The sequence below is a fragment of the Taudactylus pleione genome, unplaced genomic scaffold (assembly GCF_031769625.1).
Source record: "Taudactylus pleione unplaced genomic scaffold, aTauple2 ptg000667l, whole genome shotgun sequence".
Lineage (NCBI taxonomy): Eukaryota > Metazoa > Chordata > Amphibia > Anura > Myobatrachidae > Taudactylus > Taudactylus pleione.
Genome location: NW_028285069.1, coordinates 1,754,036 through 1,768,989, shown reverse-complemented (window position 1 = coordinate 1,768,989; position 14,954 = coordinate 1,754,036). Strand labels below are relative to the sequence as shown.

The window sequence follows — 14,954 nt, the reverse complement described above, 5'->3', positions numbered from 1 at the left end:
TATGAGATAGATAGATAGATAGACATGAGATAGATATGATAGATATGAGATAGATAGATAGTTAGATATTAGATAGATATATATGAGATAGATAGATAGATAAGATAGATATGCGATAGATAGATAGATATGAGATAGATAGATAGATAGATAGATAGATAGATAGATAGATAAGATAGATATTAGGTAGATAGATAGATAGATATGCGATAGATAGATAGATAGATATGAGATAGATCAGTGCTCGAAGTGGGAATTTTGAAGTGGGGGTATGGACATTTTGTTAACCCCCCCCCCCCCCCCAAGCCTTACGGACTACCTGCAGGTTGCTTCCCTCTCCCGCCCCCTGCACCTCACACTACCCGCTTAGCTCACACTGCCTGCTTACCTCCATCTACCTCCTGCACCTCACACTACCATCTTCCTTCTCCAAAGCCCTGCAACTCATGCTACCCACTTCAGTCCACCCTCCCCCAGCACCTCACACTACCCACTTCCTCTCCCAAAGCCCTGCACCTCACACTACCCACTTCAGTCCACCCTCCACCAGCACCTCACACTACCCACATCAGTCCACCCTCCCCCTGCACCTCACACTACCCACTTCAGTCCACTCACCCCCAGCACCTCACACTACCCACTTCAGTCCACCCTCCCCCAGCACCTCACACTACCCACTTCAGTCCACCCTCCCCCTGCACCTCACACTACCCACTTCAGTCCACCCTCCCCCTGCACCTCACACTACCCACTTCAGTCCACCCACCCCCAGCACCTCACACTACCCACTTCAGTCCACCCTCCCCCAGCACCTCACACTACCCACTTCAGTCCACCCTCCCCCTGCACCTCACACTACCCACTTCAGTCCACCCACCCCCAGCACCTCACACTACCCACTTCAGTCCTCCCTCCCCAGCACCTCTCACTACCCACTTCAGTCCACCCTCCCCCTGCACCTCACACTACCCACTTCCTCTCCCAAAGCCCTGCACCTCACACTACCCACTTCAGTCCACCCTCCCCCTGCACCTCACACTACCCACTTCAGTCCACCCTCCTCCAGCACCTCACACTACCCACTTCAGTCCACCCACCCCTGCACCTCACACTACCCACTTCAGTCCACCCTCCCCCTGCACCTCACACTACCCACTTCAGTCCACCCTCCTCCAGCACCTCACACTACCCACTTCAGTCCACCCACCCCCAGCACCTCACACTACCCACTTCAGTCCACCCACCCCCAGCACCTCACACTACCCACTTCAGTCCACCCTCCCCCAGCACCTCACACTACCCACTTCAGTCCACCCTCCCCCTGCACCTCACACTACCCACTTCAGTCCACCCACCCCCAGCACCTCACACTACCCACTTCAGTCCTCCCTCCCCAGCACCTCTCACTACCCACTTCAGTCCACCCTCCCCCTGCACCTCACACTACCCACTTCCTCTCCCAAAGCCCTGCACCTCACACTACCCACTTCAGTCCACCCACCCCCTGCACCTCACACTACCCACTTCAGTCCACCCTCCCCCTGCACCTCACACTACCCACTTCAGTCCACCCTCCTCCAGCACCTCACACTACCCACTTCAGTCCACCCACCCCCAGCACCTCACACTACCCACTTCAGTCCACCCTCCCCCAGCACCTCACACTACCCACTTCAGTCCACCCTCCCCCTGCACCTCACACTACCCACTTCAGTCCACCCACCCCCAGCACCTCACACTACCCACTTCAGTCCTCCCTCCCCAGCACCTCTCACTACCCACTTCAGTCCACCCTCCCCCTGCACCTCACACTACCCACTTCCTCTCCCAAAGCCCTGCACCTCACACTACCCACTTCAGTCCACCCACCCCCAGCACCTCTCACTACCCACTTCAGTCCACCCTCCCCCTGCACCTCACACTACCCACTACAGTCCACCCTCCCCCAGCACCTCAAACTGCCTACCTGCTACTACCTCTCTCACCCACAGTACCTCTCATTTCTTGTGTGGAGTCGGCGCGGGCAGAGTCCGGCTTCTCCGAGTCCTCCTCCCCCCCCAGGCTGGCAGTGGGGCTCCACAGGCGACAGGCGGCTCAGCAACCATCCTCCCTCCAGGCTTTTGGACGACTTGGCATTGGCTGTGAAGCAATCACAGCATGGACCAGTAGCCAATCAGATGCAGCAACGTAGCTGCTTCTGATTGGCTGCTGATCCGTAAGCCGTGATTGGCTAGCGGCTGCCAACAGATTTAAAGATTTATTTATTTTTTTATTGGCTGCCGGTCTGTGATTTGTTCACGACCGGCGCCTGGTTTGTGTAGCACTGTGTCCTCGCTTCGAGAGTCGGGGGACTCGGGAGTCGGGACCAGTCTCCTGCTGCTCGGTCAGGCCAGCACTGCTAAGGGATCTCCAGCAGCTGCTCTTTGCTCCCAGTGCCTACTGCCAAGCGGGAGTTGGAACACAGGCTGAAGTGGCGGTATGGTATACCGCTGTATACTGCCTCACTTCGAGCCCTGAGATAGATAAGATAGATAGATATATATGAGATAGATAAGATAGATAAGATAGATATGAGATAGATAGATAGATAGATAGATAGATATGAGATAGATAAGATAGATATGAGATAGATAGGTAGATAGATAACATAGATATGAGATAGATAGATATAAGATAGATAGATATGAGATAGATAAGATAGATATGAGATAGATAACATAGATATGAGATAGATAAGATAGATATGAGATAGATAGATATGAGATAGATAAGATAGATATGAGATAGATAGATATGAGATAGACAGATAGATAGATAGATCTATAGATAGATAGATAAGATAGATATGACATAGATAGATATGAGATAGATAGATAGATAAGATAGATATGACATAGATAGATAGATATGAGATAGATAGATATGAGATAGATATGAGATAGATAGATAGATATGAGATAGATAGATAGATAGATATGAGATAGATAAGATAGATATGAGATAGATAGGTAGATAGATAACATAGATATGAGATAGATAGATATAAGATAGATAGATATGAGATAGATAAGATAGATATGAGATAGATAACATAGATATGAGATAGATAAGATAGATATGAGATAGATAGATATGAGATAGATAAGATAGATATGAGATAGATAGATATGAGATAGACAGATAGATAGATAGATCTATAGATAGATAGATAAGATAGATATGAGATAGATAGATATGAGATAGATAGATAGATAAGATAGATATGACATAGATAGATAGATATGAGATAGATAGATATGAGATAGATAAGATAGATATGAGATAGATAGATAGATATGAGATAGATAGATAGATAGATAGATAGATAGATAGATAAAACTCCATATTTTTTACAATTAAAATGTATTGTTTTAAATTAATTTAATACAAGTTATGTGTCTAATATGTGTGTTTATTTTTTTGCTGTGTGTATAGGGGCTGATTCAGCAGTGCATGCATGCGCAGCACCCATTCTGCGAGTGGTCAGAAAGGGTCCTGCGTAATTGCACACAGCCCCTTTGATGCTTGAGATACTTGATTTACTGAAATCCAGGTGTCTCATTAAGCGCGAGGTAAATTTGTATTCCTTTGATGCCTCTGCCTGATTGACAGGCAGAGGCATGTAAGGGGCAGTGCGGAGGGATGGGTGGCGTTCTCGGAAACAGTGGCGTGTCCACCCCGTTTTCCGGGAGTGGCAAGGCCAGGGACTGCGTCAACGTTTCCTGGCCTCACAAGCTGGCCAGCCTGAGAAAGGTGAGGCTTACTCAGCTGGCTGGTGGCCCAGCGCCGTCCACCGGTCACAATGGTGATCCCAGCCTGCGACCTCAGCCACAGTGCTGGGATCGCAAATGCAGCAGGGGGTGTCATACACCTCCTGCTGCATTTGCATATCTGCAAGGACGAAATTGCAAAGCTGCCTGCAGCCATTGAGTCAATGCATGACACGATCCAGACCAGTATTCGGAAGAGAACCTCCGTTCTAGCAGCCGCGGGTCCCGCTGGCAGGGAGACGGTTCAGGGACAGGGCTGTCCCCCTTCCCGCGGCTGCTGCTGTATGTGTACGGGCAGTCCGCAGACATATCTGTCCATCAGCTGTGCAGCACAGCCAATGCGAGATGTCTGTGAACAGACATATCGTCTGTACACACTGGACGACGGCCAGCAGATATATTGGCGGATCAATTGATCGGCCAATATATCAACCAGTGTGTAACCAGCATAAGGGAAATTCACCAAGATCTGAGGAAGATAAAAGAAAGACTACCTGGCCCAAGTTCAAGCTCCCAAGAGGTGGACCTCTGCCCTGCCCAGCCAGGAACCATCACTGGGCAGGGTACACGATGGTCCAACCAGATCCAGGAAAAGTCAGGTTCTGAGTCTGCTGCTAAGTGTCATTGTGCAGTATGAACTTTTTTGGTCATTTCAATCCAGATCATTCCATGATCTGCTTGAACTTTGGACTACTATGAAATCTGGACATTGCCTCTTCGATGTGCATCCCTCTTACTAATATCTGGCACTGGTATGTTGCCATCATATGTTGGGTCTGTAGAAGTTCTGGCAGACACATATGGAGGTGATTATTGTGTTGGAGGAAGTGGAGGAGGAACATTTGGTGCAGCATCAACCCCATCACACATCTGCAAGTGTGTAACAAATCCTTCTAGAAACTCTTGTATGGAAAAAGCCCAATGCTTATGTTTTTTTTTTAATTATTTAATGTCAATTTATCATTTAAACACAACTTAACAGAAATAATATTAAAAAAAAATTGGCACACACTCAGGTCTGTGTTTTTTGGTTTAAAAACCCCTAATTCTACCTTGTTTGTACGATTATATAAGCATGACATTTAATAGTATACTGACATATTATCTAGGCTTTTTTATAAAAGTTTTGGTTTATACATACTACAGTATAACAACAAAATAAGCCTATATTCAAAGTAATGATATTATTAGAGGTATCCAATTAGCAGCGCTAAAGTAGTGCTGCCAATTCATCGCGGCGGGGCTATACAATTATCCTCAAAGTGCCGCTCAACGCCGGAACTTATCGTGGATATTCTTCTGGACCTGATGTGTCCAGAAAAATAATCCACGATAAGTGCCATTTTTTCACCACCCAAATGGCGTAAACACAGAGGTCCGCGAGCTTATCGCTTTTCGTGAGAACTATCTTATTATTTTGACCGAAATAATAGGTTAGGGTGAAAAAAAACATTGGCGAAAAATGGGGATAATTGGCGAAAAATCCCTGTTTTTCACCGATCGCAGCTATCCATTAGCCATCCGATAGTGCCCCTATGACAAAGAAATGTAGAGTGTACACTTACAGTTTATTAAAAAACAAACATATTTTGTAACCAAATGTAAAGGTAAAGGTGAGGGGCATGTGTAGCATTCTTTATTGTAATCTCAGTGATTTGTGCTAACATCTTGCTTTGAAATAAAAGTGCAATCAGAAAACCTCTGAAGACAGTACAGTACATTTCACACATTTAGCAGAAATGGCAACAGTCTGCATTACAGAAGTATACATGCGATCATACCTGTGTAACACAACTTGCTCAGCGGTATTCTCTGCGCCATCGATACCCCTTCAGCTCTGAGTCAGCATTGGTACCATGGGACCATTTACACATACTTGCCTACCTTCCCTCATTGGCTGTTACACCTTGCAATACTCTTCCTGATCTCAAATTACGCTGTCCACTACATTGCTGTGGACAGCGGATGATTATCACCTTACCTACTTACTATTGGACCTGTGCCCTGGGGACCTATTGCGCGAATTGCTGAACTGCTAACTGGACCCTGGTATATTTGGACACTGGACCTGTCCTATTAAGCCTACACACCTGAAATTGGGGAATTTCTGTGCATATACTATCTGCATCATGAATGGACCCCATACCCAAGTCAGGGGCATTTCTAGAGAGGAGGGGGCCCGTGTGCAGTCTCCGACACGGACCCCTTCCTCTATGCCCGGCAGCGCACTGAGCTGTGCGCGGCCAGCACCGTAGTTAGAGACTCTGGGCACTAGAGTGTGCCCAGAGTCTATAATGAATGCACAGGTCACCGGGAAAATGGCCACGGCAGCCATTTTCCCTGTACTGCGCATGCGCAAACGATGGGAAAATGCCCGCCACGACCATTTTCCAGTCATTTTACAGCGCAGGACCCCCGCGCCGATGTGGGACTCCGGAGAGGTAAGTAATATTATGGGTGCAGGGTGTGCGGTGCGGGGCCCCCCTGGACCCAGTGGCCCGTGTTCCCTGACCCAAGTGGATACTGGACTGGGTAATTATCTGGCTGGACATTAATTTACAATTCACCATAATTCTACATGGACATATGAACTGGTTCTATTACATGATCAGGACAAATTTCTGAGAGAATAATGCAAGATGTGTACTATGTGTTTATATACTTTTTATGATTATATGCTATTTATGTCGATCAAGGGTTACTACTTATATACCTATATTAAAATATATAATTGATTTTTAATACCAGAGCGCTGTTTATCCTTGTTTGTCAGTTATAACAAGAATGGCTCTTGGCACATTTAGGTGTATTCACCATTGGTCCCCTAGGCACATTGCAGATTTTGTGGGAAGACTCAATAGCCCTAAGAAGGCCCTAGAAACTAGTGATGTCACTGCGGCATGAGTAAAAGTAATTCAAATGGTTGCAGTCTGAGGGGGATATCCTATTAGCAGCGATAACCAGCTTTGCCCTGAAAAGTTTGCACTGGTGAAAACTTTTTACCAAAAATGGATATCGGGCTATCCTATTAGCCGGCGATTATGTGGGTGCAAATTCTTGTATCGCAGTTATCGCAATTCTTTTTCTGGGACCCTGGCACAGGTGATAAGTTGTGCAAAACCCTTATTTTTGGTTGAAAATGTCAGACTTGGTGCAGAACCACTAGGACACCCTCTGTAACCACTGGCCTGGCATGGTCACATTTATCCGTCTACACCAGGCAGTGCGTTATCTGATCTGGTCACAATAATTCTACCAGTCAGATAAACAGTGTGAGCGGCTGCAGGGAGAGAATCTTCCCGCAGCTGCTGCTCTCAGAGGGACCTTCCGGTCCCCCTGCATCCCTGCACCCTCCCCCAGTGTCTTTCGTTATTTTTATGAAATCATTTTGGATAAGTTGAAATAGATTTTCTTCACCTAATTCACTCATTAAAAAAAAAAAAACTACAATTTCTGAGCAGTTTTTATTAAAAACAAATGAAAAAAAGTAGACAGTTAAGTGGTTAATGACTATTTAGCTAAAAATTATTTTTCAATTAGCTTAATTTGGTCAATAATGACCGGTCATTTTTAGGGTGAAAAAGTGAAGATAAAGGGGCTTAAAGTAGTAGGACAGGTTTATTGCGAGGTTGCATGGATGGGATAGGTGTTTTAATCATTGCAGGAAGCTGCACCAGGTGTATTTTTAAATTTTTTTTAAAAAGTGCTGTAAAATGTAATATACTTACAGCCATTTTAGTCTAACCCTAATTTAACTACAGCATTTATTTTGGCCAAAAATACTTACTTTCTTTAATTATTTCAATGTATTACAGCCATTTGACACAATGTATGAACCCCAAACCCTTTGATTATGTCCACTAACACACTAGTATACTATACTATACTATGCTATACCTATACTACAATATTAGTTTACCTTTTTTTGAGGTACAGAAGTATTTCCCTATTTTCTTGTAGCTTGTCATCTATGCAAGAATTATCATGCGAATTGCAATAGGATCGCCCGATAATCGGAAGCGCGCATAGCTGTGATAAGTTTTCAATTGTGAAAACTTTTCCTTTTCACATCTAATTGGATATTGGACCTGATTTAGAGTTGCACATAATTAAAGCTCGGAAATAAATGCGTCTCTCTGTTTGTACTCAGAGATGTAAAAACTTGCCGCCATCACTATCAGTGCTCGGATTTGCACCGGCCCCATCCTTGGTGTTGTGTATAAAATGATGCGAGCAGAAAACCAAGAGTGAAAAGTGATAAGTCTGTGATAAGTGCCAGCCAGTCAGCTCCCAACTGTCATTTTTCAAACACAGCCTGTGAGGTGACAGTTGGGAGCTGATTGGCTGGCACCTTATTACTTATCACTTTTCACTCTGTCTCTTATCACTACTTAGTACATAGACCCCCAAATCTCAAACAATGAGCCTCAAATGCGATTGGTCAGCCTCGATCTCAAATGGCGTACTGCTAATGCATGACCTCTTTTTCGATCTGCAAGTCCGAATCAGGGTCCATGGTTGATTGTACCATATTCGGGATCATCAAAGCGGTTGGACCATTTGGCATATCTGTAGGTGTAAGGCACTTGGGTGCATGTTTATTATTCAATGGATTTCAGACCTAATTAGTATTATTACTGACCGCGGCAATAAGAAATTATGTATCGATGGAATGTATTAAAAAACACATCCACGGACAGAGGCTGCGATGTGTAAAAGTAAAGTGATCGCTAATGCAATAACTCTACTTCCATGCTTTGGGGTACGGCCACGCTACTGCGCATGCTCGGTCATCAGACCACGCTTCTGCAAGCATCCATCGCCACTACAGGTAAGTTGTGCGAAAGGTAGACCATGGGAGCTACCTGAGCTTAGTACGTCTCACAAATAGCATCCCTAATGGAAACCTATTCTGTATTTCATTTAATCTAGCAGTTTTCATTAAAGGCCCGAGTCTGGGATTACATTTATTACGTTTACAGAAATTGAGGTACTTTTCAAATTGTACATTTAGTCTCAAGAATACATCTAATACAGTATACCCTTGCGCATACCCCAATTTCACTTTTTGGAACACGATGGAAAGAGTAAAACTGTTGGAATGAAGTGCGATCCACATTGCTATCTCCACATCGCCTTTACTGAGACATAGGCATCCTTTAATAGGATAGCTGCTGAGGATGCAACAGCGCATGAGCGCCTGCGCCATCTTTACTGTGTTTGAGCGTCGCAGTAGCGCACAGCTGTGTGGCAATTAACTCCGGTGAGATACCTGATTTATCTCCATTATAACTCTGTTACCGCTGGTTTTTCTTGACCGGATGGTCCGCTACATACTCCACTGTTATCATTGAGTACTGTGAGTACCGCTGTACTGCAATAAACCTGCAAGCCTGGTTAAGCTTTACTCTGTGGCCTCACATGCACAATCCGCTGGTGCTTACTATTAACCCGATATGGTCCTATCACAATAGTACATATATATCATCAAATGTCACTTCAGTATTCATCCTTTCTATAACTTTAGGACAAACATCTTTATTAATTTAATTTTTTTTTACCTTACTCTTGAAATGCTTCTCAGTTTAACGGGTACAATTTTTGGGGGCATTGTGTCACTATCGTACATTTGTTTAATTTATTTTCTTCTGAAACCTCCAAAAAGAAAAAGTGGAGCTGTTGCCCATTGCAACCATCTAGATTCTACCGATAATTTACTACTAGACTGCAATAGATAAATGATTGTGTATCTAGAACCTGATTGGTTGAAATTGGCAACTCCTCCACTTTTACTTTTTAGAAGCTTTAATAAATCTACCCCCAAAAATGTGTGATTAGACTAGAGACATAGGGCCTGATTTACTATCGTACGCAACTGCGTCGGCCGCTGCGATCGCAGTGACTACGCAGATCCATCGCAGAGTGATTGATAGAAAGTGCCATTTGTGAGAGGTGACGGGGAAGTGGTCTGTGAAAAGCAGGCGTCCCAGTGCGGGGTGTGCATAAATTAGCCACTGCGTCGCCCTATGCAGCCTGAGGCCTCATAGCGTGTGATGAGGTTAGAAATTTCTGAGTAAGGTCAGGACTTGTGCAAGTGTATATGAGGCTGCGATTGTACCGATGGTTTCGCAGTCTTGCTAAACATTACGGATGTGTGCTAAGTAAAGTTGGCGTCCTTGTGTAGTGCTGCGATAGGATAGCGTTTGCAATGAATTAGCATATTATCACAGTTGAACTGCATGTGTAATCGCAACTTCATACGCAGTTGCGATCCGTAGTGAATCAGCCCCATAGTATATACAAGTATCACATGTTGATAAGTTGTGTTCTGTGTTACTCTACAGCTGTAAATGGCTACATGTTTGGAAACCTCCCCGGTCTTGTTATGTGCCGGTCGGACAATGTCTCCTGGCACCTGCTTGGACTGGGCACAGAGATTGACATACATGGGACCTACTTCCAAGGAAATACTCTTAACCTGGCCGGAAATACCAGAGACACCGTCAGTCTGTTCCCGCACACAGCAGTCACGGCGTACATGCGGCCAGAAGAAGCAGGTATGACCGTGCATCATATCGGACATCCATGTACTAACCAGCCAGCAACACCCTATAATCTGTTAGTACATTTGGTGTATAGTTATTGAGTTTCATAATAAGCATAACAGCTCCAGGGGCAAAGAGGAAGGGCCTGACAGATTAGGTTGCCTAAATGGGCTCATGGATGGTAGGATTGTACTGATTTATAGGGTGCATTTGACTAGGGTCTGTTCATTCATGTGTACCCTATTTTGAAGTGGGCAGAGAAGGAACAACCTGCAGCCAATCAGACCTTCAGAATGTTCACAGCAGCGCAAAAGTATTTCAGGAGATGAGTGTGCTAATCTTTTAGAAGGCAGTGGCCCGTCCACTTGTGTGGTGGTGATAGTGAGAAGTTGAACATGGCTGCATGGAACAGAGACATGATGGGAGGAGGGGAACTAAGGCGGGACACAAGGGGGCACCAGCATATCCCATGTGTTTCCTGGTTATGCACAATGCTGCTAGGGCAATTGTGAGCTCTGGAAAAGATCACCATTGGCCTGTGTGTGCAATTATCTTCCTGTCACACTAGCAGGACCCAGCGGCACCGGGCAAGATCCAGCCCTGTGGCCAGAGTGCTGAACAGTTGGCCAGCTACATGTCTGCATAATGTAAGTCAGTTATTTTATGATGCAAATCATACTAATGCTAGACATGTCCCTTTATCAGGTGTGTTTGAAGTGGGCTGTCAGACTGTGGATCATTATATCAGTGGGATGAAACACATGTATACGGTACAGGCATGTGATAACGCCACTACGGAGGGACACCAATATGGAACCATGAGAACCTATTTCATCGCAGCAGAGGAGGTGGAATGGGACTATTCCCCCTCTAGGGATTGGGAATTTCAGAAACATAACATCACTGATCCTGCACAAGAACCAGACAGGTTTGAGTTTTAAAAGGATTCAGGCACTATTGGGCGCCACTCCCATAGCAGCTGATGGTTACCTTAGTCCTGTCACCATTGCACTAAAATATAACAAATGAAAGCACGATAGGTGTTTCACATCCTTAGTGCTATGTATGAACTGTAAATGGTATATGGTAACTGTAATATTACCCAAACATTAAGGAATTATATAAAGTTCCAGAAATTATGTGCCCCTGTTAATGAATCTATGATACCAGGTTAATTGTAAAACAGTCTTGTTTATTAAACAAATTACATAGACATCAAAATAAATTAACCCTTGAACACAAGTGAGATCACAATGAACAATCGAGTGGAGACTAATCATTAAAATTTACACTTAAAATAAGGGAACAGTTTAGTGTAGACAAATACATGCCCTTAAAATAAGGGAATAAGTAATACCCCTTTTCCACTGCCTAAAAAACCCTGGTAATTGATGTGTCTACCCAGGACGCGGCTCAGTGGAAACGGCTCCAAGGAAAAATTCCGGGTCTACTGACCCAAGATTTCTTCCCGGTATCGAGCAGGGTTTTTAACGGGTAAAACCCGGTAACAATGCAGTGGAAACAGCTCTTCCTGGGATTTTTGACCCAGGTAATTGCAAAAACCACTGATTGGCCCTTCCACGGTGCTGGCTGCTGATGTAATCACCCAGAGATCAGAGGAGATGCCTGAATAAAGGATGTCATTAAAAATTTAATAAAATAAAATAAAAAATAATAATTAAATAAATAATAAATCAAATTGATAATAATAAAAATTAAATTAAATAAATAATAAAAAAAATATAATAATAAATAATAAAGGATGTCATTAAAAATGGCTTGAATTTTTAATGACATCCACAGGTTTTTCTGGGCATACCTGAGTTCAGCATAAACTGAGGCAACCCGGGACGAGGGTGCAGTGGAAACAAAGTCTAAGCCAGGTTCGACCAGGCAAAATGCTGGGCAAAAAATCCTGGGACAGACCCGGGATTTTGGTGCAGTACATCCATTGTAAAACAGACTCCTACTAAGACTGTAGGCACTGGGACCCCTTGATAAACAGTTCCCTGGGAATCCGGATATTTTCCAAGGGGTTAAACCTTAGTGTTCCAATGTATGCAGTTCCTAGATCTGTGGTCTGGTTTGGTACAAACACCGACACGTTTCGACCCTTCAATGGTCTTTGTCAAAGCATGCTGGTGTGATTTATATACTAAGATTCAAAAGCACTTCCTGTTATGAGCATGTCCTAATTTGGGGACAGTCCTGCAGAGGAAAAAAGTTGGGGGGATCATTCTCATACTGCTGCTCTGCATAGATGCAGATGTATGTGCATTGCATGTTCATAGTGCGGGGTTAGCCTGGGGAGCAGCACAGCATTTCCGGGAATGCTGGGCAGGCCCGAAGAGTGAAGTAAATTGGGTGTGACACAAGACCATACCCCTTCAGGTCACGCTTCCTTTTCGGACGTGCACATGGGGTCAAGAGTTTTACCTCCCATTTGTTGCGAGATATGTGACATGCAGTATGATGTGCAGTAAGACATGGAGAGTGGTGCAGCATGGTGTAATAAGACATACAGTATGACATGGAGAGTGGTGCAGCATGGTGTAATAAGACATACAGTATGACATGGAGAGTGGTGCAGCATGGTGTAATAAGACAAACAGTATGACATGGAGAGTGGTGCAGCATGGTGTGCAGTAAGACATGGAGAGTGGTGCAGCATGGTGTAGTAAGACATACAGTATGACATGGAGAGTGGTACAGCATGGTGTAATAAGACATACAGTATCACATGAGTGGTGCAGCATGATGTAATAAGACATACAGTATGACATGGAGAGTGGTGCAGCATGGTGTAATAAGACATACAGTATGACATGGAGAGTGCTGCAGCATGGTGTAATAAGACATACAGTATGACATGTAGAGTGCTGCAGCATGGTGTAATAAGACATACAGTATGACATGGAGATTGGTGCAGCATGGCGTAATAAGACATACATTATGACATGGAGAGTGGTGCAGCATGGTGTAATAAGACATGCAGTATGACATGGAGAGTGGTGCAGCATGGCGTAATAAGACATACATTATGACATGGAGAGTGGTGCAGCATGGTGTAATAAGACATGCAGTATGACATGGAGAGTGGTGCAGCATGGTGTAATAAGACATGCAGTATGACATGGAGAGTGGGGCAGCATGGTGTAATAAGACATGCAGTATGACATGGAGAGTGGTGCAGCATGGTGTAATAAGACATACAGTATGACATGGAGAGTGGTGCAGCATGGTGTAGTAAGACATACAGTATGACATGGAGAGTGGTGCAGCATTATGTAATGACATACAGTATGACATGGAGAGTGGTGCAGCATGGTGTAATAAGACATACAGTATGACATGGAGAGTGGTGCAGCATGGTGTAATAAGACATACAGTATGACATGGAGAGTGGTGCAGCATGGTGTAATAAGACATACAGTATGACATGGAGAGTGGTGCAGCATGGTGTAATAAGACAAACAGTATGACATGGAGAGTGGTGCAGCATGGTGTGCAGTAAGACATGGAGAGTGGTGCAGCATGGTGTAGTAAGACATACAGTATGACATGGAGAGTGGTACAGCATGGTGTAATAAGACATACAGTATCACATGAGTGGTGCAGCATGATGTAATAAGACATACAGTATGACATGGAGAGTGGTGCAGCATGGTGTAATAAGACATACAGTATGACATGGAGAGTGCTGCAGCATGGTGTAATAAGACATACAGTATGACATGTAGAGTGCTGCAGCATGGTGTAATAAGACATACAGTATGACATGGAGATTGGTGCAGCATGGCGTAATAAGACATACATTATGACATGGAGAGTGGTGCAGCATGGTGTAATAAGACATGCAGTATGACATGGAGAGTGGTGCAGCATGGTGTAATAAGACATGCAGTATGACATGGAGAGTGGGGCAGCATGGTGTAATAAGACATGCAGTATGACATGGAGAGTGGTGCAGCATGGTGTAATAAGACATACAGTATGACATGGAGAGTGGTGCAGCATGGTGTAGTAAGACATACAGTTTGACATGGAGAGTGGTGCAGCATGATCTAATGACATACAGTATGACATGGAGAGTGGTGCAGCATGGTGTAATAAGACATACAGTATGACATGGAGAGTGGTGCAGCATGGTGTAATAAGACATACAGTATGACATGGAGAGTGGTGCAGCATGGTGTAATAAGACACAGTATGACATGGAGAGTGGTGCAGCATGGTGTAATAAGACATACAGTATGACATGGAGAGTGGTGCAGCATGGTGTAGTAAGACATACAGTAAGACATGGAGAGTGGTGCAGCACGGTGTAATAAGACATACAGTATGACATGCAGAGTGGTGCAGCACGGTGTAATAAGACATACAGTATGACATGGAGAGTGGTGCAGCATGATGTAATAAGACATATAGTATGACATGGAGAGTGGTGCAGCATGGTGTAATAAGACATACAGTATGACATGGAGAGTGGTCAGCATGGTGTAAAAAGACATGCAGTATGACATGGAGAGTGGTGCAGCATGGTGTAATAAGACATACAGTATGACATGGAGAGTGGTGCAGCATGGTGTAATAAGACATG

General features: G+C 44.4%; 1 protein-coding gene across 1 annotated transcript in view; it reads left to right on the top strand.

The window, feature by feature from the left end:
* The window catches only part of LOC148478262 (ferroxidase HEPHL1-like), a 129,489-nt gene that overhangs the window by 65,316 nt on the left and 49,219 nt on the right, over positions 1–14,954 (top strand). Inside the window, exons 11-12 of the mRNA XM_088455714.1 lie at positions 10,154–10,366; positions 11,060–11,282. Coding sequence (XP_088311840.1) covers positions 10,154–10,366; positions 11,060–11,282 — 436 coding nt within the window. The remainder of the gene's footprint in view (positions 1–10,153; positions 10,367–11,059; positions 11,283–14,954) is intronic.